The sequence below is a fragment of the Salvelinus namaycush genome, chromosome 25 (assembly GCF_016432855.1).
Source record: "Salvelinus namaycush isolate Seneca chromosome 25, SaNama_1.0, whole genome shotgun sequence".
Taxonomy (NCBI): domain Eukaryota; kingdom Metazoa; phylum Chordata; class Actinopteri; order Salmoniformes; family Salmonidae; genus Salvelinus; species Salvelinus namaycush.
The window spans coordinates 28231896-28257829 of NC_052331.1; the positions used below are offsets into that span (position 1 = coordinate 28231896).

The 25934-nt window shown below is 50.2% G+C and overlaps 1 protein-coding gene across 1 annotated transcript in view; it reads left to right on the forward strand.

Annotated features, from left to right (window-relative positions):
- LOC120019866 (chromodomain-helicase-DNA-binding protein 7-like) overlaps window positions 1–25934 on the forward strand; it is a 96670-nt gene that overhangs the window by 26602 nt on the left and 44134 nt on the right. The window contains exons 3-4 of the mRNA XM_038963280.1: window positions 4534–4919; window positions 14886–15042. Of these exons, the coding sequence (XP_038819208.1) occupies window positions 4534–4919; window positions 14886–15042 (543 nt within the window). The remainder of the gene's footprint in view (window positions 1–4533; window positions 4920–14885; window positions 15043–25934) is intronic.

Below are 25934 nucleotides of genomic sequence, written 5' to 3' on the forward strand. Positions count from 1 at the left end.
TGGGGGTTTTGAGGTGTTTGTGTGTGGGGAAATAGATTTTTACAGCTGTTTGTTTCCTCTCCACTGCATATCCTGGCCCTCCCCAAGATCCAGGCGCCACTGTGCTAATCTCCTAACCCCCTCCCATCCCCACCCCCTCTCTCTGAGTGGGAATACTCCCTTCCTGCTCTCTTTCCGCTCGCTCTGCTCTCTCTCCCTCTATTCCTTCTCGCTCTCTCTCGCTCTCTGTGTGTGTTTGCCTTGTCTGTCTCGGAGGACTCATGTGTGAGTTAATGGTGTACAGCAGGATGTGCCCTGTTGTGGGGGGGAGAAATGGGGCGGAGAAGGGAGGATGGGGCAGCCGGTGGGGAGTGGAGGTTAGCAGCTCTCAATAACTCACTCGGTGTGTGTGTTTGTGTGTCAGTCACGTGCCCTGGGTTCCATTAGCTTGTTTTGTGCTCAAAGCCGCCTCCTCTGCTGACCCATTAACATACAATGGTCGCCCTGTGGCAGCACACACATCCAGCACTTAGCATCTCTATTAGGCGTCTTCCTCATTCACACCATCGTCACCACTCTCCAGTCCTCCTCTTCCCCTTTACCAGAGTTTTCCCCTCCCCCATCCTCCCGTTACTGGGGCTCTGACTGGGGAGTTTTGTGGTTGACATTTAAGATGTCGGAGTAGATTTGTCCAATGCGAATGACCTAGATGTTAGGCACAGTTAAGTCTCATAGCATCGCTTCGGTGCGCTTTGGTCCCTGGCTGCAAGAACGTACCCCCATTATCTGTTAGTCTGGCTGAGGCAAATTCGCCTGGAGGATGTCTGACCATGATGGTGTTTTCTGATGCGTGGTCGTGGTAGCCGTCTCGCAGTACTCTCGCTGGTTATAGGGTGGCATGCAGGGCTACGTATTCCTAAATGTCTGAGACCAACTCCTGCAGCCCTTAGCCGTGTCTGCCCTGTATGCTGTAATATGGTTATGGGTGGGTAGTGCACACTGCACCGGGCTACCTACGTACTCTTAAAAAGCTAGTCAGCAGCTCAAGGTCGCTGAGCTGGTTCCATGACCTTTGGTGCTGCTTGCTATATAGAACGCTCAAGAAAGGGTGTGTGACACATCTAAATATCACTATTGGCCATCCCACCTCTAGGGCCTTTTACACCCCTAGGCCACAGCCTTCCATTTTGTTTTAAGGGTGAAGAATTTGCATCATTGAAGAACCCTCATTGTAAAGAAATCTCCTGGATTGAAATTGAACTGACAGTAACCCTAATTGGCACAGGGCTTTTGAAAGGCAGGGGCTCCCAGGGGTTTCTAACCCCAGCCTGGAATGAAACCGGGTCTGCTAGTTTCAAAAACGAGTCACCTTGAAAATAAGAAATGCTAAATACGAGCCAGCCAATTGTTCTCCAACAGCAGAGACTCGGGCCTGTACACTAGACTAAATTATTTTTGACGGCATCACTTAGGTCCGGGACGATACCAGTATCGCGATACTCGTTAGTATCGTGGCATGGGAAAAAACACGAATCGGATTTAACTTATTTAGGAAAACGTCCCTAATGTTTATTTTCCTAGCTATATCACACTTTTACATATGGTAGGTTTTTAAAGGACCATAGAGTTTGGTCTGCTTCGTGTTTTCTTTTTGCCATATAAAAAATATTGCCATACTGGTATTGTCACATCACTAGCATCATCGTCCGCCCTGTGGCTCTTTCAAGGAATACTGAATATTAAAAATAACCATATTTGTAGCGTCTCGATTAGAGGTCGACCGATTATGATTTTTCAACACCTATACCAATTATTGGAGGACCAAAAAAAGCCGATACCGATTAATCGGCTGATTTATAGTATTAAAAAAAATTATATATATATATTTATTTTTTAATAATATTATAATAATGACAATTACTGAATGAACACTTTTATTTTAACTTAATATAATATGTAAATAAAATCAATTTAGTCTCAAATAAATAATGAAACATGTTCAATTTGGTTTAAATAATGCAAAAACAGTGTTGGAGAAGAAAGTAAAAGTGCAATATGTGCCATGTAAAAAAGCTAACGTTTAAGTTCCTTGCTCAGAACATGAGAACATATGAAAGCTGGTGGTTCCTTTTAACATGAGTCTTCAATATTCCCAGGTGAGAAGTTTTAGGTTGTAGTTATTATCGGACTATTTCTCTCTATACCATTTGTATTTCATATACCTTTGACTATTGGATGTTCTTATAGGCACTTTAGTATTGCCAGCCTAATCTCGGGAGTTGATAGGCTTGAAGTCATAAACAGCGCTGTGCTTCAAGCATTGCGAAAAGCTGCTGGCAAACGGAGGAAAGTGTGGTTTGAATGAATGCTTACGAGCCTGCTGCTGCCTACCACTGCTCAGACTGCTCTATCAAAGCATAGACTCAATTATAATAAACACACAGAAATACGAGCCTTAGGTCATTAATATGGTCAAATCCGGGAACTATCATTTCGAAAACAAAACGTTTATTCTTTCAGTGAAATACGGAACCGTTCTGTATTTTATCGAACGAGTGGAAACCCTAAGTCTAAATATTGCTGTTACATTGCACAACCTTCAATGTTGTGTCATAATTATGTAATATTCTGGCAAATTAATTGCTGTCTTTGTTAGGAAGAAATGGTCTTCACACAGTTTGTAACGAGCCAGGCGGCCCAAACTGCTGCATATACCCTGACTCTGCTTACACAGTTCACAACGAGCCAGGCGACCCAAACTGCTGCATATACCCTGACTCTGCTTACACAGTTCACAACGAGCCAGGCGACCCAAACTGCTGCATATACCCTGACTCTGCTTACACAGTTCACAACGAGCCAGGCAGCCCAAACTGCTGCATATACCCTGACTCTGCTTACACAGTTCACAACGAGCCAGGCAGCCCAAACTGCTGCATATACCCTGACTCTGCTTACACTGAACGCAAGAGAAGTGACACAATTTCAGGCACCGCATTGATTATATGCAACGCAGGACAAGCTAGTTAAACTAGTAATATCATCAACCATGTGTAGTTAACTAGTGATTATGTTAAGATTGATTGTTTTTTATAAGATAAGTTTAATGCTAGCTAGCAACTTGCTGGCTGCACTCGCATAACAGGTGGTCAGCCTGCACAAGTCTCCTTGTGGATTGCAATCGTCAAATGCTGATTACCGATTGTTATGAAAACTTGAAATCGGCTCTAATTAATCGGCCATTCCGATTAATCGGTCGACCTCTAGTCTCGATGGCTACGTCAGGCCCTTTGCCAACCCTGATAGTGTTGGGTATGAAAGACCACAGCCACTCAACAGCAGTGGCAGGCCTCTGCTCCTTTAAGGAGTATTTAGCTTCTAGAGCGAGCACTTTGGCTGTCAGATTAACCGGCACGTCACTCTTTCCCCCTCCGAGAGATGAAACCCAATACCGTCCGTATCGTATTCGTCACTGCTGCTGTCACATTAGTGATGCAGTAAGTGCGCGCAGCGGGCCTATTGTCATTCATGGGATTGATTATCGGGGAAGCTGGGCAAGAGGAGACATTTATCCATTTAAAGCAGCAGCCCAAGCCCTCCTCTCTCGCCTCGCTCTCTTTCTATTGCCGGCCTGTCTTCTGCACACCTCTGTTTGGGGATGGGCGTAAACACTTTCTCTGTGACCTTGGTGATGTTTGGCATGCACCATGCAACCAATCTGTCTGCTCGCCTGTTTACAGGAAATTTGCATTCGACTGCCGCAGTTGATGTGGTTTCTCAAGTTTTGTCTTTGAGTGAACTGCGGGCCTCCGGGATAAAGCAAGTGCTCTACAAACAGAACCTCACATCTTTCATTCTTCTGAATTTTCTTTCTTTCGCTCTACTGTCTTTAGTGGAAATACTTGCACACACTTGAACTAGCTCAGACAAGGGCGTTGTTTTCGAAGACTCCTTTTGGAGAGCGCTGTGGCATATTGCAGTACATTTGCTGATGTCCATAAATGATGCCCCCCCCCCCCCACTCCCAGCTGGAAGCCCCAAACAGCTGCCAACTGGTTTCCTATCAGCCCAGCTCAGCTGGGGCTGTGGCGGGGAGAGGGCCAGCGCAGTCTCTATAGGAATAGAGGTTAGACAAGAATTACCAAGTCCCTCTTTAGGATTTGAGGCTAGAGTCCTAGCCTCTCACTCTCTTTAGGTATATAATTCTCAATTGAACCAGCAGTCTGAATAAATTACATGTGTTGTCTCTATAGGTTTAAGTCAAACATTTGCTCTTTCTCTATTGAGCTATAGATTTAGTAAAGTTATTGTTGTCACCATGCTGAACTTAAGAATAGTATAAAGCTAGTAATGGCCATATGGAGATAAAGGTAAGGACTCGGGTAGGCAGTGGAAATTTGACTTGTGGCAGATATCTTTTGTTCAAATATAAACAAAAACGGTTTAAACCTTGAGTTGTCTGATGAACCGCCTCAGACCGGTTGGTTGGTTTTTGTTTCTCCTGCTGCCGAAAAATATTTACTAGTTTATTATTCCTTCCCCTTCTCCTGGCAGTATTCTACGTCATCTGAGATGACAGCTTCTGACAGGACACCCGCTTCGGGGGCAAACCTCCAGCCAGCCAACCGTGTCAAGAAGCCCACTGAGCAGAAACCAAAAAAGAAGAAAGCAAAGGTGATGGTGGAGGAAAGAGTAGAGGGGAAAAAGAAACCAAAAAAGAAGAAAGGAGGATGTATAGAGGAATGTGGCGAGGAGGGGAAACGAAAGGTCGGGGACGGTCCCTGGGCGGAGGTTAACTGTCTGACAGGTGCCCTGGAGGAATCGCTTGTGGTGAAGACAAAGAAGAAACCGAAGGAGCCTAAAGAGCCCAAGACTCCCAAAGAGCCCAAGGAGAAGGCCAAGAGCACTACCCCCAAGGCCAAGATGCCCAAGAAGCCCAGGTAGGTTACATTTGCTTTACATAAACTAAGTGTACTAAATGTCACTTTAGTTTAGGCCTAACTATTTATATCAGCGCTACGTCTTGGCTATTTATACCAGCACTACATAAGCTAGGCTAGATCTAGGCTATTTATACCAGCACTACATAAGCTAGGCTAGATCTAGGCTATTTATACCAGCACTACATTAGCTAGGCTAGATCTAGGCAAGGCCCATACCTCGAAATCAGCTTCTCTATTACTACTGTTTTTGAATGCTTTGAATGAAAGCTTTGGTGTTTCTCAGGGATCAGTATTACTAATGGTGTGAATGTGTTTTGGCTAGGGTCTTAAAGCTGATTTGTGTTCAGGTCAGTTTTTATGCTTTTAGGACTTTGTTGGATAAACCTTACTCTGAAGTCGACTTGGAATTGATAGCGCATACTCATCCCCACCATCAGCAACTGCATTTCCAAGATCAGAGATTTGATCTACGTTTCATTGGCCTGTTTCCCAGGCCATATGGGAGGGTCACCTCAAGCTATCAACATCACCTTATCAATGTTGCCAATTCAGTGACTTTGTCGCTATATATACAGAATTTTCAGACCTTTCCAGCGACTTTTATTGGTAAGAGTCTAGCAGCAAATACACAGCCTCATTTCAGGCTGCCTTTGGAGTTTTTTGACAGTGGGTTTTGATGGTTTTTATAGCATTTAGCAACTTTTCTCACTCAATTCTGGTGCAAACTAGAGTAGGAGAAGCTGCCTGTGCAACAGTCACTGAATACACAGGCAGAAAAGCACACATGGGTGTTGCGTTGGGAAATGGGACGAAAAACGTTATGTTGGGGACCGCAGCTATGGCACAACAAGGCAAATTGGTGCTGTGACGTCGTTGCGGCACTGGCAAACGTCATCTAGCAACAAATCAAGGAGCCAATAGCAAAAATTGTTGCCATCACTGCAGCTGAGCTGTGCGGCACTCTTTATCCCACCCCTCACTCATGTGACCAGTCAGTGAGAAACGCAGGTTAAGACCCAGAGTTCGCTAACTCCTAGGTGGATGAGGAGTGAGGTCCGGAGGGGCACTGGTTGGTCATTTGTTTTAAAAAATGCTGTGGTTTTGTGATCTGTGGGAAATGTCTAATGTGGTCATACATTTGGCAGGAGGTTAACTTCTTATGGCTGCAATCCTGGTAACGGGATGATATGACAACAGCCAGTGAAAGTGCAGGGCGACAAATTCAAAACAACAGAAATCTCATAATTAAAATTCCTCAGACATACATGTGTCTTATACCATTTTAAAGGTAATCTTGTTTTTAATCCCACCAAAGTGTCCGATTTCAAATATGCTTTTCAGCGAAAGCACCACAAACGATTATGTTAGGTCACCACCAAGCCACAGAATAAGCACAGCCATTTTTCCAGCCGAAGATAGCAGTCACAAAAAGCACAAATAGAGATAAAATTAATCACTAACCTTTGATCTTCATCAGATGACACTCATAGGACTTCATGTTACACAATACATGTATGTTTTGTTTGATAAAGTTCATATTTATATAGAAAAAATCTGAGTTTACATTGGCGTGTTACGTTCACTAGTTACAAAAACATCCAGTGATAGTTCATAGCCACATCTATTCAACAGAAATACTCATCATAAATGTAGATGATAAAACAAGTTATACACATGGAATTATAGATATACCTCTCCTTAATGCAACCGCTGTGTCAGATTTCAAAAAAACTTTACGGAAAAAGCAAACCATGCAATAATCTGAGACGGCGCTCAGAACTATAGTCAAATTAGCCGCCATGTTGGAGTCAACAGAAACCAGAAATTACATGATAAATATTCCCTTTGATCTTCATCAGAATGCACTCCCAGGAATCCCAGGTCCACAATAAATGCTTGATTTTGTTCGATAATGTCCGTTATTTATGTCCAATTAGCTACTTTCATTAGCGCGTTTGGTAAACAATTCCAAAGTCACAAAGCACGTTCACTAAAACGTGACGAAATGTCCAAAAGTTCCGTAACAGTCAGTAGAAACATGTCAAACGATGTATTGAATCAATCTTTAGAATGTTTTTAACATAGATCTTGAATAGCGTTCCAACCGGAGAATTACATTGACTTCAGATGAGCGATGGAACGGAGCTCCCTCTTATGTGAACGCGCATGGTCAAAGAATGGTCACCTCATGGCAGTGGTGACTAATTCTCCTCTCATCCGGCCCCCCTTCACAGTAGAGTCATCAGACAAAGTTCTACAGACTGTTGACATTTAGTGGAAGCCGTAGGAAGTGAAAACTCATCCATATCTCATCCATAATCTACCAGGCTCAGAATTTCCACTTCCTGTTTGGATTTCTCTGATTTTTGCCTGCCATATGAGTTCTGTTATACTCACAGACATAATTCAAACAGTTTTAGAAACTTCAGAGTGTTTTCTATCCAATACACCTTTCGTCCAAGCTACTCAATACTGCCCCTGCAGCCATAAGAAGTTAAGTGCAGCTCAGTTTCCACCTCATTTTGTGGACAGTGGGGAAATATCCCATCTGCCTATGGCAACCTTTTTCAATAGCAAGGCAATGCTCACTGAGTCGGCACATAATCAAGGATTTTGGGTCAGTCAGTGGTCATGTATTCTGCTACTGTGTACTCTCTGTTTAGGGACAAATAGCATTCCCATCTTGCTCTGTTTTCTGGTTGATTTCTTTGCAGTGTGTCAAATAGGTATCCTTTTTGCTTTTTCATAATTTGGTTGGGTCCAATTGTTGCTGTCCTTGGGCTCTGTGGGGTCTGCCTGTGAACAGAGCCACAGAACCAGCGGTTTGAGGGGACTTTTCTCTAGGTTAATTTCTGTAGTTGAGGGCTTTGTGGTGGAATGTGTGGGCATCACTTCCTTTTTAGGTGGTTGTAGAATGTAACAGCTCTTTTCTGGATTTTGATAACTAGTATAGTCCTAATTCTGCTCTGAATGCATTGTTTGGGGTTTTGTGTTGTACATTTAAATATATTTTTGCAGAATTCTTCATGCAGATTCTCAATTGAGTGTTTGTCACATTTTGTGAATTCTTGGTTGGGGAGTGGACCTCAGACCTCACAACAATAGAGGGCAATGGGTTCTATAACTGATTTGAAGTATATATATTTTTTGCCAGATCCTAATTGGGATGTCGAGTTTTATGTTCCTTTTGATGGCATGAAGGCCCTTGCCTTGTCTCCATAGATCGTTCACAGCCTTGTGTTAGTTAACTGTGGTGGTGTTTAGGCCGAGGTAGATATAATTATTTGTGTGGTCTAGGGCAACGGTGTCTAGATTAGAATTTGTACTTTTTGTTCTGGCAACTGGGCCTTTTTTGGAGCTGCATTATTTTAGTCTTACTGAGATTCTGTAATTGGCTGGATATATAGGTGCTTCTGTAGGCACCAGCTCATCTGTAAACAGACATTTGATTTCCCAGTCCAGTATGGGGAGGCCGGTTGCTGCTGACTGTTCCAGTGCCCATGACAATTTATTGATCTACTGTATGTTCAGAAAGTATTCATACCCCTTGACTTATTCCACATGTTACAACCTGAATTCAAAATTGATTAAATAAATTTTTTATTCAAAGATCTACACACAATACCCCATAATGACAGAGTGAAAACATGTTTTTAGACATTTTTGCAAATCAATTGAAAATTACATCAGGGATGCAAACTATTCACCTTTTGGCAAAATTATCCGTTTTGAATCCGATATAGGTGACCTATGGGATTTGTGTCGATCCAATGAGAAAAGTTTGGGAGTGGGGGCGGGGTGGCTTTGGCTCACTACTGGCTGAAAGCGAACGAGTGATGCGTGTTTGGAGCCGTACTGGCTGTATCCAAGGCTCAGCCAATCGTTCACATAAAAGAATGCAGCACGCCACTGAAGAGAGAAGAGACAACCAATTTGCTAGTTACAGCATCAGCGTGTGGTCTGGAAAGACAGCAGTAGGGTGCAAAGGCAGTTTGCTAGTTACAGCAGTGCGTCCCTGAACGATAACGAAGAGGTAGGTGATAGTCGACCGATTAATCGGAATGGCCGATTTAATTAGGGCCAATTTTCACATTTTCATAACAATCGGTAATGGTCATTTTTGGACACCGATCATGGCCGATTACATTGCACTCCACTAGGCTGACTACCTGTTATGCGAATGCAGCAAGGAGCCAAGGTAAGGTGCTAGCTAGCATTAAACGTATCTTATAAAAAACAATCTTAACATAATCACTAGTTAACTACACATGGTTGATGATATTACAAGTTTATCTAGCTTGTCCTGCGTTGCATATAATCGATGCGGTGCCTGTTAATTTATCATTGAATCATAGCCTACTTCGCCAAACGGTTATTTAACAAGCGCATTCGCGAAAATGCACTGTCGTTACAGCAGTGCGTCCCTGAACGATAACGAAGAGGTAGGTGATAGAGTCGACCGATTAATCGGAATGGCCGATTTAATTAGGGCCAATTTTCACATTTTCATAACAATCGGTAATGGGTGTTTACTCTCTTAGTCCTGGATGTATTAGTATCTTAGCACCTAGGTGTTTACTCTTAGTCCTGGATGTATTAGTATCTTAGCACCTAGGTGTTTACTCTATTAGTATCTTAGCACCTAGGTGTTTACTCTCTTAGTCCTGGATGTATTAGTATCTTAGCACCTAGGTGTTTACTCTCTTAGTCCTGGATGTATTAGTATCTTAGCACCTAGGTGTTTACTCTTAGTCCTGGATGTATTAGTATCTTAGCACCTAGGTGTTTACTCTTAGTCCTGGATGTATTAGTATCTTAGCACCTAGGTGTTTACTCTTAGTCCTGGATGTATTAGTATCTTAGCACCTAGGTGTTTACTCTATTAGTCCTGGATGTATTAGTATCTTAGCACCTAGGTGTTTACTCTCTTAGTCCTGGATGTATTAGTATCTTAGCACCTAGGTGTTTACTCTTAGTCCTGGATGTATTAGTATCTTAGCACCTAGGTGTTTACTCTATTAGTATCTTAGCACCTAGGTGTTTACTCTCTTAGTCCTGGATGTATTAGTATCTTAGCACCTAGGTGTTTACTCTCTTAGTCCTGGATGTATTAGTATCTTAGCACCTAGGTGTTTACTCTTAGTCCTGGATGTATTAGTATCTTAGCACCTAGGTGTTTACTCTTAGTCCTGGATGTATTAGTATCTTAGCACCTAGGTGTTTACTCTTAGTCCTGGATGTATTAGTATCTTAGCACCTAGGTGTTTACTCTATTAGTCCTGGATGTATTAGTATCTTAGCACCTAGGTGTTTACTCTCTTAGTCCTGGATGTATTAGTATCTTAGCACCTAGGTGTTTACTCTTAGTCCTGGATGTATTAGTATCTTAGCACCTAGGTGTTTACTCTATTAGTCCTGGATGTATTATTACACTGATCTAAAAGAAGTGGCTATGTGAAAGCTTCCGCCATATTGCTTTTACAATCATTTTCCTCACTGGTGTGTGTGTGTATATAAAAAGTGTCCTTGACACGGTGTAGAGTGTCAGTTTGGTTTAAACCGCTGAGGAGCGAGTGCACTTGTCCCCTGCTTACCTAGCCAGCTTCACTGACATGGGTGGAGTGTGAGGCTTCAGACCAGAGGGGGATGGACCGTGAGCCAATGGCAGGTAGGTAGCCGGCTGGCTTTGGACCTTGTTTGTGTGCTAGGTCATCCTGGGAGAAAGCTGAGCTATTAATAGCTGCCCGTCGTCTCCTGTGTCATCACTCCTCTTGCTGCCACACCCACAGATGGGTGTGACATGGTGTGGTGTGTCCTAAATTTGTTTGCAGTACACACCTCTGTCAGGAAGGAAGCACACCTGCAGCCACCTCACCTGTGTGTGTTTCTCTCCCTGAATGCAAACAAAGTAAACCATGTGTTAACCCTTAAGGGCTCAGACACACCAATAGTGTTTGCTGGTTAAGAGTACTTAGCCCCTGAACAGGATTTGCTAACCGCATGCGCACCTATTTTGCAAAAAAATATCGCCAGTCAGACGTCTACAGCGGGTCGTCCTTAAAACAACGCGCAGACGAACGCTAGATCCACATTCGTTGGATGCATTGTGAATGCATTTAGAAGTGTGGTACTACAATGTCTTCTGCTCATACTGAAAGGACAGAAGTGCCTTCAGCCCTCAATCAGCACACAGCTCTCACCATAGCATCTGTTTATCTTGTTGCTTACTCTCTCTCTGCATCCAGGCACCTCACCTCCCAAGCCTGTGACATGACTGAGCTAACCGTACCTTGTTAATGTCTCCAGAGTTATTGCAGGCACTGCTGAAGCTCTGTGTATATACCCCTGTGTACATGCATTGCCCTTAGCAAGTATGCAAAAGCTGTGGTGTGTGGGCAGGAGGAAGTGTCAGGGGGTCTAGCTGTGTATGACTCATCTCACCAGCGAACGGCAGGTGTCCTGTAACTCTCCCCCCTCGGACCTTCTCCTTCCTTCCCTCCTCCTCCGCTGTCTTCCTGTCAGAATAGAGCATCACACACCACTGCTGGAGGACCACATGCCTAAATGCCACCCAGTGCACCTCAGACACCGCATTCCAGATGAATTCCAGTGGTCCACTTTAAAACATTCCACTTGTTAATGCAGTTGAGCACCATAATGGCCGTTATTTTAGCCCTACATACTAGAGCCACCATCTTCTAAAACCTGGTATTTTAGCCCTACATACTAGAGCCACCATCTTCTAAAACCTGGTATTTTAGCCCTACATACTAGAGCCACCATCTTCTAAAACCTGGTATTTTAGCCCTACATACTAGAGCCACCATCTTCTAAAACCTGGTATTTTAGCCCTACATACTAGAGCCACCATCTTCTAAAACCTGGTATTTTAGCCCTACATACTAGAGCCACCATCTTCTAAATCCTGGTATTTTAGCCCTACATACTAGAGCCACCATCTTCTAAAACCTGGTATTTTAGCCCTACATACTAGAGCCACCATCTTCTAAAACCTGGTATTTTAGCCCTACATACTAGAGCCACCATCTTCTAAAACCTGGTATTTTAGCCCTACATACTAGAGCCACCATCTTCTAAAACCTGGTATTTTAGCCCTACATACTAGAGCCACCATCTTCTAAATCCTGGTATTTTAGCCCTACATACTAGAGCCACCATCTTCTAAATCCTGGTATTTTAGCCCTACATACTAGAGCCACCATCTTCTAAAACCTGGTATTTTAGCCCTACATACTAGAGCCACCATCTTCTAAAACCTGGTATTTTAGCCCTACATACTAGAGCCACCATCTTCTAAAACCTGGTATTTTAGCCCTACATACTAGAGCCACCATCTTCTAAAACCTGGTATTTTAGCCCTACATACTAGAGCCACCATCTTCTAAAACCTGGTATTTCACATTCGGCCATGATTGGGAGTCACATAGGGCGGCGCGCAATTGGCCCAGCGTCGTCCGGGGTTGGCGTCATTGTAAATAAGAATTTGTTCTTGCCTAGTTAAATAAAGATGACATTTTTGAAAACAATTCTATAACAGAGTTGGTTAGAGGCGTTAGCCCTCTGTGTTGCTACCTCCGCTACCTTCCTCCTCCCCTGGTTGCATACACACACAGCCTTGAACCCTGCCCACAAGACATTGTTACTGGAGAGCAGTATTGAGGAGTAAGTGGGATAGTAGGGAAGAGAAGAATGAGTGGTTAGGAGAGAAAGGGAGACTTGATAGCGGGGTAGAGAAGGAGCGGAGACAGGAGAAGAGGTTGAGAGGCTGACTAAGTGGAAAAGCGATGGAGAAGGAAAGAGGGGTGAAAGAACAAGGGAAAGGGATATTAGGTTGACAGAGAAAAGCAAGAGAATTAGAGCGAAGGGATGATGAAGCTGATCAATAAGATGGAACAGTAGAATGAAAGGAGAGAGCTAGAGCCTCTGATTGTTAGAGGAAGATGCATTGGAGAGGAGCGGACCGAGAGGAGCAAGTCTGTGGTTGATTAGTAGGGGGGAAGATGGGGAAGCTTATCTAACCAAGATGAAAGGGGGGAACGCAATGGAGTTATATAATTATGTACACTGAACAAAAATATAAATGCAACATGTGAAGTGTTGGTCCTATGTTTCATGAGCTGAAATAAAAGGGTCTTGACCGGACTGCGGTTCGGCGTCATTAGACTTCAGTGCTCACCTTCGATGGCCACTGGCACGCTGGAGAAGTGTGCTCTTTATGAATGAATCCCAGTTTCATCTGTACCGGGCTGGTAGCAGACAGCATGTATGGTGTCGTGTGGGTGAGCTGATGTCTACGTTGTGAACAGAATGCCCCATGGTGGCGGTGGGGTTATGGTATAGACAGGCAAGAGCTATGGACAACGAGCACGAACACAATTGCATTTGATTTATGTCAATTTGAAAACACAGAGATACCGTGACGAGATCCTGAGCCCCATTGTTGTGCCATTCATCCGCTGCCATCATGTTTCAGCATGATAATGCACGGCCCCATGTCACAAGGATCTGTTCAAAATTCCTGGAAGCTGAAAATGTCAGCTCGTCCATGGCTTGAATACTCATCAGACCTATCACCCACTGAGCATGTTTGGGATGCTCTGGATCAACGTGTACGACAGCTTTTTCCAGTTCCGGCCAATATCCAGCTACTTCGCACAGCCATTGAGGAGTGGGAAAACATTCCACAGGCCACAATCAACAGCCTGATCAACTCTATGTGAAGGAGATGTGTCGCGCTGCATGAGGCAAATGGTCCCACAAGATACTGACTGGTTTCTGATCCATCTTTTTTTTTTAAAGATCGCTGTGACCAGCAGATGCATATCTGTATTCAGTCATGTCAAATTCATAGACTAGGGCCTAATTCATTCATTCAAATAGTTAATTTAAGAAAATCATACAAACTCAGTAAAAATCTTTTGAAATTGTTTCATGTTGCATTTTATTTATGTTCAGTGTAGCAGCAGTAGGAGGAGGAGATAAGTGATAGAGGGAGAGGAGTAGAGTGTCTGAGTAGAGCAGATGGCTCCAGCCTGTGGCGTCCAGCCAGAGGAACAGGTGCGGGATCACGTGACCGCGGGTTACCAGGGCGATGTGATTGCTCTTGGCTGCAAATGAAAGGAGAGGGGGGCCCTAGAGTAGAGCCAGCAAGGGAGTGAGCTAAGGAGAGACTGCTCGCCCCCAGGGCTTTGTGTAATCTGTGGCAGGGAGGAGCGGAGCGGGCTCTCTCTCTCTCTCTCTCTCGCTCTCTGTGTGTGGAAAGAGACACACAGCTTCCCTCCCTCCTCTTCCCTTCTCTAGCTGTTCGTTTCAACCGTCCGTCATCCAGCCTCAAGGAAATGAATTGACCTCAAACTGTTACTTTAAAATATGGCGTCTCCATGATGGTTACGAGAAATCACACGACTTCCATCTCAGTGTTTATCTGAACATCAACTTTGAAACCACAGGTTTAACTTGCTAAATGCTCTTGTGTGTACAGATGATTGTTGATTGTTCCAACAGTCATCAAAATGGTTTCCGCTGGTGTCTACGGTGGGTCCTCCATGCTATGGAAAGTCTATATAGTGGAAGCAGATTATGAGTTTTTCAGGAGTTTAAAGATTGTGGTGTAAAGTTAACTATACTTTAGGCCAGTGTATCCTAACTCCAGTACTTCAGTGCAAACATGTATGCTGTTGAGTGTACCCGAGGCCTGGAGTTGGGAAACACTGTTTCAAGTATTGTTGACTTCATACTATCAGAGACAGAAGCAAAAGCTGACTGTAATACCTGTTTTAAGATGACATGAGATGGTGTTCACTCTCATCAGTCATTCTCTACATATTCTCCACCTCTTTCATATCAACCTCTCATTCATCCTTCTCTTCCTAATCCCGCCGTCCTCTTCTCTGTCGCTCTTTCATCCTTCTCCTAATCCCTCTCTTCCCCTCCTACCTCTAGAAGCACTAAGAAGGTGGAGTCAGCGGAGGGCAGTGGCAGCAGTGTGAAGGAGACTAAGAGGAAGAGGGAGCCCTCGGTCAGCTCCGATGTGGAGAAGTCACCCCCAGGCCCCTCTGATGAGGACGACGACGACGACAGTGTCCAGGTACGCGCACACACACCACACACACTGTAACGTTAGTGACACACACACAGTAACATCAGTTTTGAGCTAACCTAACATAGCACGTGTAAAATAAATGCCTGAAACTAGATCCCCGACATACTGGCCTGAAACTAGATCCCTTACATACTGGCCTGAAACTAGATCCCCGACATACTGCCCTGAAACTAGATCCCCGACATACTGCCCTGAAACTAGATCCCCGACATACTGCCCTGAAACGAGATCCCCGACATACTGGCCTGAAACGAGATCCCCGACATACTGGCCTGAAACGAGGTCCCCGACATACTGGCCTGAAACGAGGTCCCCGACATACTGGCCTGAAACGAGGTCCCCGACATACTGGCCTGAAACGAGGTCCCCGACATACTGGCCTGAAACGAGGTCCCCGACATACTGGCCTGAAACGAGGTCCCCGACATACTGGCCTGAAACGAGGTTGAAAACAGTTTCCCCGCTACTGCCCTAAACTAGTCCCCGACATACTGGCCTGAAACGAGGGTCCCCGACATACTGGCCTGAAACAGGTCCCCGACATACTGGCCTGAAACGAGGTCCCCGACATACTGGCCTGAAACGAGGTCCCCGACATACTGGCCTGAACCGAGGTCCCCGACATACTGGCCTGAAACGAGGTCCCCGACATACTGGCCTGAAACGAGGTCCCCGACATACTGGCCTGAAACGAGGTCCCCGACATACTGGCCTGAAACGAGGTCCCCGACATACTGGCCTGAAACGAGGTCCCCGACATACTGGCCTGAAACGAGGTCCCCGACATTACTGGCCTGAAACGAGGTCCCCGACATACTGGCCTGAACCGAGGTCCCCGACATACTGGCCTGAAACGAGGTCCCCGACATACTGGCCTGAAACGAGGTCCCCGACATACTGGCCTGAAACGAGGTCCCCGACATACTGGCCTGAAACGAGGTCCCCGACATACTGGCCTGAAACGAGGTCCCCGACATACTGGCCTGAAACGAGGTCCCCGACATACTGGCCTGAAACGAGGTCCCCGACATACTGGCCTGAAACTAGACCCCTTACATACTGGTCTTAAACTCCTAACACTGTTTTTTTTTTCTCGTTATCTCCTGCACTGTTCAACCAATCCAGTAAATGTGGAGGAGGAGTTAAGCCTAAGTCTCCTTTTTAACATCCAAACGTGGAAGTCATGTGACAGGCTCTCTTTCCATTTCCTCTGAAAACCAGAACATCCAGTTGTTGGGGGACTCTGCAGAGGCTAGTTGTAAACACACACAGTAACATCGGTGGTACAGTAACATCGGTGGTACAGTAACATCGGTAACGTCACGGTGGTACAATGATCCAATGTTGACATGAGCCTGGGGGTGGCGTAGTGACAATACAAGCAAGCAGCACTTTTATACAAACACCCGCTATTACTCTTAATCATGGTAGCCAGTGGTGTTTGTTGTAGAACAAGTTTGGGATGAAACTGTTTAGCACTACAGAACGCTCAAATAGAAACGTATTGGTCAGAACAGAGATTACACATTCAGAACCTCTTAACCCAGGTCTATCTGCGACGTTCTAGACCCTCTATGAAGATGCCTGTGTTCATTTATTGACATACTTCTGGTCTTAATTGTTTGAATAAATTATGCAACCATACAAAAGTAGTGTACTATATAGGGACTAGGGTGCAGATTGAGACGCTATCTGACTCTAGTTTCTACCGGCATTCTTGTTCAATTTCGGACTGGTCCTGGTGTTTTGGACTGGTCCTGGTGTTTTGGACTGGTCCTGGGGTTTTGGACTGGTCCTGGGGTTTTGGACTGGTCCTGGGGTTTTGGACTGGTCCTGGGGTTTTGGACTGGTCCTGGGGTTTTGGACTGGTTGTGGATTGGTCCTGGGGGTTTGGACTGGTTGTGGATTGGTCCTGGGGATTTGGACTGGTTGTGGATTGGTCCTGGGGGTTTGGACTGGTTGTGGATTGGTCCTGGGGATTTGGACTGGTCCTGGTGTTTTGGACTGGTCCTGGTGTTTTGGACTGGTCCTGGTGTTTTGGACTGGTCCTGGTGTTTTGGACTGGTCCTGGTGTTTTGGACTCGTCCTGGGGTTTTGGACTCGTCCTGGGGTTTTGGACTGGTCCTGGGGTTTTGGACTGGTTGTGGATTGGTCCTGGGGGTTTGGACTGGTTGTGGATTGGTCCTGGGGATTTGGACTGGTTGTGGATTGGTCCTGGGGATTTGGACTGGTTTTGGACTGGTCCCGGGGTTTTGGACTGGTTCTGGGGTTTTGGACTGGTTCTGGGGGTTTGGACTGGTTTTGGATAGATCCTGGGGGTTTGGACTGGTTCTGGGGGTTTTGGACTGGTCTGGGGTTTTGGACTGGGTTTGGACTGGGTTTGGGGTTTTGGACTGGGTTTGGACTGGTTCTGGGGTTTGGACTGGGTTTGGACTGGTTCTGGGGTTTGGACTGGTTTTGGACTGGTTCTGGGGGTTTGGACTGGTTTTGGACAGATCCTGGGGGTTTGGACTGGTTCTGGGGGTTTTGGACTGGTTCTGGGGGTTTTGGACTGGGTTTGGACTGGTTCTGGGGGTTTTGGACTGGGTTTGGACTGGTTCTGGGGGTTTTGGACTGGGTTTGGACTGGTTCTGGGGTTTGGACTGGGTTTGGACTGGTTCTGGGGTTTGGACTGGTCCTGGGGGTTTGGACTGGTTTTGGACTGGTTCTGGGGGTTTGGACTGGTTCTGGGGTTTTGGACTGGACCTGGGGTTATTCAGGAGTGAATTTAATCAAAATATCGTCACACACACACACACACACTCCTCCACTCTGATGCAGGCATATATGGGAGCTGTTAGCAGCAAATTACTAAACCAACCCAAATATCCAGGTGACCCACCCGGCTGATACTGGGGCACTGCCCAATGTTCACCAGTCTTCAACACTAGGCACTGCCCAATGTTCACCAGTCTTCAACAGTAGGCACTGCCCAATGTTCACCAGTCTTCAACAGTAGGCACTGCCCAATGTTCACCAGTCTTCAACAGTAGGCACTGCCCAATGTTCACCAGTCTTCAACAGTAGGCACTGCCCAATGTTCACCAGTCTTCAACAGTAGGCACTGCCCAATGTTCACCAGTCTTCAACAGTAGGCACTGCCCAATGTTCACCAGTCTTCAACAGTAGGCACTGCCCAATGTTCACCAGTCTTCAACAGTAGGCACTGCCCAATGTTCACCAGTCTTCAACAGTAGGCACTGCCTGACCGATGTAATACCATGTCTGCAGCGGTTACGGTTTATCCCTTCAGGACAGACTGCCTGCCTCGCGCTAGAGACTGGTCGTGTGGCTGGCTCCTAGGTTAGACTGTGCTGTAGATTGTGGAGGTTGTGGGAGTGAGCTTTCCTGATTTAAAATGAATCTGTAGACATTTCTCCTGTGATTTTTCTATGATCAATAAAATACCTGGGTCATGTTCGTTAAACACCAAACAGACAAACTGAGGCACCGTCTAAACTCGTCCCAAAATAAACTCATTTTTGTTTGTATGCAGGGCCAAAAATGAACACCCGTCACCTGCCAAATATGGGTGGATTTTGACATTGGCTGGTAAGCTGTCCATTGAACCAGCCACGTTGGCAGGTGCTCAGGGCTCCAGTGTGAGCATTTCACTTGCATTTGTGAATAAAAAGTATTATGTTGAAAGTATTTCTGCCGTCTTGTTTCATAGCTGGTAAATGAATCACACAAGGTCAAAGAACCATGAATCCTATAGCCTATCCCACCTCGCTCTGCAACACTGCTTGGCTGGGGGCTGTGCGCACGTGAAGCGCTGAGTGAAAGATTTGTTTTTAGAAGCGCTGTGGACAGACATAACAGTTGGTCTAGTTTACTTGAAACGAAAGTCTACTGAAGTGAGACTTTGTCCTTGTGTTTCTTGTTCTATTTCCATTGTTTTGTTCACAAGCTAGGTTGTTTTTCTATGTTTGACTTTCAGCTGCTAGAGAAGAGAATACAACACGGCTATTAGTCAGACTCTCAATCTCACAGGCACATGACTCTGGGGGTGCATTACCACGGAAACCTCCCACCCTTAAAGGGGCAGGTGAACATTTGTCTAATCTCTGATATTTTGGTTAAAAGGCCCAGGTCACAAAAATCTTAAATTAATCAATATACCGCTTTACTTCTTACAAGTAATACATGTATTGTTTTAGAAACATTACAACACATGTTCATCAGTTTTTTTGTTGCTGTAATTTTTTGTGGCAATATTTGGCCTGGTAAAAAATCTGAGTGGCTGGTAGATTATTATTATTTTAAATCAAAAAGTACATTTTAGGCCCTGTTTGTGTGCGTATTGAACAGGACCCAGGTGTGTTATGACTGCAGGCTTAATTCAGGGCCATTAGCCCAATATGGTACACCTGTTTAGCCTCGCTTTCTCTCTCTCTCCTCACCCTTCGCTCTCTCTCTCTCTCTCTCTCTCTCTCTCTCTCTCTCTCTCTCTCTCCTCTCTCTCTCTCTCTCTCTCCTCTCTCTCTCTCTCTCTCTCCCTCTCGCTCCTCGCGCTCTCGCGCTCTCGCGCTCTGCGCTCCCTCTCGCGCTCTCGCGCTCTCGCGCTCTCGCGCTCTCGTCTCGCTCTCTCCGCTCTCGTTCGCTCTCTCGCTCTCTCGCTCTCCCTCGCTCTCATCTCTCGCTCTCGTCGCTCTGCTCTCTCGCTCTCCTCCTCGCTCTCTCGCTCTCTCGCTCTCTCGCTCTCTCTCTCTCTCTCCTCGCTCTCCTCTCGCTCTCTCGCTCTCCTCGCTCTCTCGCTCTCCTCGCTCTCCTCGCTCTCTCGCTCTCGCCTCGCTCTCCTCGCTCTCCCCGCTCTCTCTCGCTCTCTCGCTCTCTCGCTCTCTCCGCCTCCTCTCGCTCTCTCTCTCGCTCTCTCGCCTCTCGCTTCGCTCTCCTTCGCTCTCTCGCTCTCTCGCTCTCCCTCGCTCTCCTCGCTCTCTCGCTCTCTCGCTCTCTTCGCTCTCCGCGCTCTCGCGCTCTCGCGCTCTCCCCTCCGCTCTCTCTTCGCTCTCTACGCCTCTCGCTCTCTCGCTCTCAGTCGCTCTCTTCGCTCTCTCTCTCTCTCTCTCTCTCTCTCTCTCTCGCTCTCCTCGCGCTCTCCGCTCTCTCGCGCTCTCGCGCTCTCTGCGCTCCTCGCGCTCTCGCGCTCTCGCGCTCTCGCGCTCCTCGCCTCTCGCTCTCTCGCTCTCTCCTCGCTCTCTCTCGCTCTCTCCTCGCTCTCTCCTCGCTCTCTCCTCGCTCTCGCTCTCCTTCGCTCTCGCTCTCCTCGCTCTCTCGCTCTCGCTCTCCTCGCTCTCTCGCTCTCCTCGCTCTCTCGCTCTCCTCGCTCTCTCTCTCTCCTCGCTCTCTCTCTCTCCTCGCTCTCTCTCGCTCTCCTCGCTCTCTCTCTCTCCTCGCTCTCTCGCTCTCTCGCTCTCCTCGCTCTCTCGCTCTCTCTCTCTCGTCGCCTCGCCTCGCTCTCGTCGCTCCTCGCTCTCTCGCTCTCTCGCTCTCCCTCTCGCTCTCCTCGCTCTCCTCGCTCTCCTCCTCTCTCTCGCCTCGCTCTCTCGCTCTCTCGCTCTCCATCGCTCTCTCGCTCTCCTCGCTCTCTCGCTCTCTCTCTCGCTCCATCGCTCTCCTCGCTCTCTCGCTCTCTCGCTCTCTCGCTCTCTCTCTCTCGCTCGCTCTCTCGCTCTTCCTCGCCTCTCTCAGCTCTCTCGCTCTCTTCGCCGCTCGCTCTCCTCGCTCTCTCTGCTCCTCACGCTCCGCTCTCGCGCTCTCGCGCTGCGCTCTCTCTCGCGCGCGCGCGCTCTCTCTCCGCGCGCGCTCTCTCTCCTCGCGCGCGCGTCTCTCTCGCGCAGCGGTCTCTCCTCTCTCTCTCTCGCGCGCGGCTCTCTCTCTCGCGCGCCTCTCTCTCGCGCGCGCTCTCTCTTCGCTCGCCCTCTCTCGCGCGCGCTTCTCTCTCGCGCGCCTCGCTCTCTCTCTCGCGCTCTCTCTTCTCCTCGCCAGCGCGCAGCTCCTCTCTCGCGCGCGCTCTCCATCTCGCGCGCGCTCTCTCTCGCGCGCGCTCTCTCTCGCGCGCGCGTCTCTCTCGCGCGCGCGCTCTCTCTCGCGCGCGCAGCGTCTCTCTCGCGCTCGCTCTCTCGTCTCTCGCGCGCGGCAAGCTTGCGCTCTCTCTCTCCTCTCTCTCTCGCGCGCGTCTCTCTCCTCGCGCGCGCGTCGTCGTCCCTCGCTCTCTCTCTCTCCTCCTCGCGCGCGCTCTCTCTCGCGCTCTCCTCTCCTCTCTCGCGCGCGCTCTCTCTCCGCGCGCCGCGCTCTCTCTCGCGCGCGCTCTCCTCTCTCGCGCGCGGCGCTCTCTCTCGCGCGCGCTCTCTCTCGCGCGCGTCGCGCTCTCTCGCGGCGGGCTCTCTCTCGCGCTCCGGGGCGCTCTCTCTCTCGCGCGCTCTCTCCTCGCGCGCGCTCTCTCTCGCTCTCGTCTCGCGCTCTCTCTCGCGCGCGCGCTCTCTCTCGCGCGCGCGCTCCCTCCCGCTCTCTCATCGACGCGCGCGCTCTCGCTCTCTCCTCCGCGCGCGCGTCTCTCTCTCGCGCGCTTGCCAGCGCGGCCTCGTCTCCTCTCTCTCTCTCTCTCTCTCTCTCTCTCCTCTCTCTCTCTCCTCTCTCGCTCTCTCGCGCGCGGCATCTCTCTCTCTCTCGCGCGCTCTTCTCTCTCTCGCCTCCTCTCCTGCTCACATCTCGTCTCTCTCTCTCTCTCCGCGCGGCTCTCCTCCTCTCCTCTCCCTCTTCTCGCTCTCTCTCGCGCTCTTTCGCGCCCTCTCTCTCCTCGTCTCTCTCTCTCTCTCGCGCGCTCTCTCTCTCTGCGCGCGCGCGCGGCGCTCTCTCTCTCGCGCTCTCTCTCTCCCTCTCGTCCTCTCGCCGCCGCTTCTCTCTCTCTCCCGCTCCGTCGCTCGCTCTCTCTCTCCTCTCGCGCGCTCTCGCTCTCTCTCTCTCTCGCTTCTCCGCTCTCTCTCTCCCGCGCGCTCTCTCTTCGCGCTCTCTCTCTCGTCTCGCGCTCTCTCGCTCTCTCTCGCTCTCTTCGCGCGCTCTCGCTCTCTCTCTCGCGCTCCTCGCGCTCTCTCTCTCTCTCGCGCTCTCTCTCTCTCTTCGCGCTCTTCTTTCGCGCTCTCTCTCGCGCTCCTGCGCGCTCTCTCGTCGCGCTCCTCTCGCGCTCCTCTCGCGCTCCTCTCGCGCTCCTCTCGCGCTCTCATTCCGCGCTCTCTCGCGCTCGGTCTCCGCGCTCTCATCCTCTCTCTCGCTCTCTCCTCTCAGCGCGCGTCTCTCGCGCGCTCTCTCTCTCCGCGCGCTCTCTCGCTCTCTCTTCTCTCGCGCTCTTCTCTCTCTCGTCGCGTGCTCTCTCTTCTCTCTCTGCGGCGCTCTCTCTCTCGCGCTCCTCTCTCTCTCGCGCTCTCATCTCTCGGGCCCTCTTCTCCCTTCTCGCTCTCCTCTCCTCTCGCGCGTTCTCTCTCTCTCTCCTGTCTCCTCCTCTCTCTCTCTCTCTCTCTCCTCGCGCTCTCTCTCTCGCTCTCTCGCTCTCTCGCTCTCTCGCTCGCTCCTCCCTCGCTCTCTCGCTCTCTTCGCTCTCCTCGCTCTCCTCGCTCTCCGGACTCTCTCGCTCCTCGCGCTCATCTCGCTCTCCTCGCGCGCTCTCTCGGCGCGCGCTCTCTCGCGCGCGCTCTCTCGCGCGCGCTCTCTCTCTCGCGCGCTCTCTCTCGCGCGCGCTCTCTCTCGCGCGCGCTCTCTCGCGCGCTCTCTCTCTCGCGCGCGCTCTCTCTCTCGCGCGCGCTCTCTCTCTCGCGCGCCTCTCTCTCTCGCGCGCCTCTCTCTCTCGCGCGCCTCTCTCTCTCGCGCGCGCGCTCTCCTCTCCGCGCGCTCTCTCCTCTCGCTGCGCCTCTCTCGCGCGCGTCTCGCGCTCTCCTCTCGCGCGCTCTCTCTCGCGCGCAGCTCTCTCTCTCTCCTCCTCTCTCTCGCCCCGCTCTCTCTCGTCCTCGCGCGCATCTTCTCGTCGCTCGCGCGCGGCTCTCTCTCTCGCGCGCTCTCTCTCCGCGCGCTCTCTCTCGCGCGCGCTCTCTCTCGCCGCGCTCTCTCTCGCGCGCGCCGCGGCCTCTCTCTCGCGCGAAGCTGCGCTCTCTCCTCTCGTCGCGCGCGCTGCTCTCTCTCTCGCGCGCCGATGCGCTCTCCTCTCCTCTCGCGCGCGCGCGCTCTCCCTCTCGCGCGCTCCGTCTCTCTCTCTCTCTCTCCGCGCTCTGGTCGCTCTCTCTCGTCGCGCGGTCGCTCTCGCTCTCTCTCCGCCCGCCTCGCGCTCTCTCTCTCGCGCCTCGCTCGCTCTCTGCCTCTCGCGCGCGCGCTCGCTCTCCTCTCTCTCGCGCGCTCGCTCTCTCTCCGCGCGCCGCGCTCTCTCCTCGCCGCGCTGTGCTCTCGCTCCCTCTCGTCTCTCTCATCTCCTCTCTTCTCTCTCCTCTCTCCTCTCTCTCGCTCTCTCTCTCCTCTCTCCCCCTCTCTCTCTCTCTCCTCTCTCGCTCTCTCGCGCCCCTCTCTCTCCTCTCGCTCTCTCTCTCGTCTCTCGCTCTCTCTCTCTCCCTCCCCCCTCGCCCTCTCTCTCGCCGCGCGCATGCTCTCTGGGCGGTCGCGCTCTCTCGCTCTCTCTCCTCTCCTCTCTCTCTCTCGCGCGCTCTCCTCGCGCGCCTCTCTCTCTCTCCTCTCGTCGCCCGCGCTCTCTCTCTCGCTCGCAGCTCTCCTCTCGCGCGCTCGCCTCTCTCTCTCTCCCGCTCCTCTCTCTCGCTCCCGCTCCTCTCTCTCGCTCCCGCTCCTCTCTCTCTCTCCCTCGCTCCTCTCTCTCGCTCCTCTCTCGCTCTCCTCTCTCTCGCTCCTCTCGCTCTCTCTCCGCCTCCTCACTCGCGCGCTCTCTCGCTCTCTCTCTCGTCGCGCTCTCTCTCTCCGCTCTCTCTCTCTCTCTCTCTCTCCGCGCTCTCTCTCGGCTCTCTCGCTCTCTCGCCGCTCCTCTCGCGCGCTCTCCGCTCTCTCTCGCGCTCTCCCCTCTCGCCGCTCTCTCTCTCTCTCCTCCGCCGCTCTCTCTCTCTCTCTCGCGCTCTCTCTCGCGCTCTCTCTCCTCGCTCTCTCCGCCCTTCGTCTCGCGCTCTCTCTCGCTCTCGCTCTCTCTCGCGTCCTCGCTCTCTCTCTCTCTCGCGCGCTCTCTCGGCGCTCTCTCTCCCTCCGCGCGCTCTCGGCGCTCCTCTCTCTCTCATCTCGCTCTCAGCGCGCCTCTCTCTCTCTCTCCGGCGCTCTCTCTCTCTCTCGCGCTCTCTCCTCTCGCTCTCTCTCTCCGCTCTCTCTCAGCGCTCTCTCTCTCCGCGCTCTCCTCTCTCTCTCTCTCGCCTCTCCTCTCTCTCTCGCCGCTCTCTCTTCTCTTGCTCTCTCGTTCTCGCTCTCCGCGCTCTCTCTCTCTCGCGCTCTCTCTCTCTCTCGCGCTCTCTCTCCTCTCTCATCCTCTCGCCTCTCGCTCTCTCTCTCTCTCTCTCCTCACCCCTCGCGCTCTCTCTCCTCTCTCTCTCTCTCTCTGCGCTCTCTCTCGCCTCTCTCTCGCGCTCTCTCCTCTCTCGCGCTCTCTCTCGCGCTCTCCTCCTCCTCTCGCCTCTCTCTCTCGCGCTCTCTCTCTCTCGCTCGCTCTCTCTCTCCCGCTCTCTCTCTCCCGCGCGCCTCGTCGCGCTCTCTCTCCTCTCCGACCTCTCTCTCTCTCTCTCCCCGCCCCGCGCTCTCTCTCTCGCGCTCTCTCTCTCCTCTCTCGCGCTCTCCTCCCGCTCTCTCCTCGTCTCTCTCGCTCAGCCTCTCTCTCTCTCTCTCGATGCGCGCTCTCTCTCTCTCTCCCGCTCTCGTCTCTCCCTCAGACTCTCTCTCCCCTCGTCTCTCTCTCCGCGCTCTCTCTCTCTCGCGGCTCTCTCTCTCTCGTCGCTCTCTCTCTCCTCACCTTCGCTCTCCTCTCTCTCTCCTCTCTCTCTCTCCTCTCCCCTCGCGTCTCTCCCTCTTCTCTCTCGTCCTCTCCGCTCTCTCTCGTCCACCTCTCTCTCCTCTCTCCCTCTCATCTCTCGCCTCCTCTCTCTCTCTCTCTCCCTCTCTCTCGCCCCCTCGCCTCTCTCCCTTCGTCTCCTCTCCTCTCTCCTCTCTCTCCTCTCTCTCCTCCCCTTCGCTCTCGCTCTCCTCTCTCTCTCTCTCCTCACCCCTCGCCTCATCCCTCGCCTCGCTCCGCTCTCCCTCATCCCCTCTCTCTCTCCTCTCCTCTCTCTCCTCTCTCACCGCTGCTCACGCCGCTCTCTCTCTCTCTCCGTCTCTCTCTCTCTCTCGCTCTCTCCTCTCTCTCCCCACCTCATCTCTCGCGCGCTCTTCCTCCTCTCTCCCCTCTCTCTCGCTCTCCTCTCCTCCCCTCGCTCTCCTCCCTCTCTCTCTCTCTCTCTCTCTCCTCACCCCTCGCTCTCTCTCGCTCTCTCTCCTCACCCTTCGCTCTCGCTCTCCTCTCTCTCTCTCTCCTCACCCCTCGCGCTCTCTCGCTCTCTCTCGCTCTCTCTCGCTCTCTCTCGCTCTCTCTCGCTCTCGCTCTCTCTCGCTCTCTCCTCGCTCTCGTCTCTCTCTCACCCTCTCACGCTCTCTCTCCCTCTCTTCTCTCCTCACCCTCTCGCTCTCACGCTCGCTCTCTCTCTCTCTCTCTCCTCTCTCTCCTTCTCGCTCTCTCCTCGCTCTCTCTCTCTCTCTCTCTCCTCGCTCTCTCTCTCTCCTCGCTCTCTCTCCTCACCCTCTCGCTCTCGCTGTTTCTTTGTGACGGCAATATTGTGGTTTTCCATTTTCCC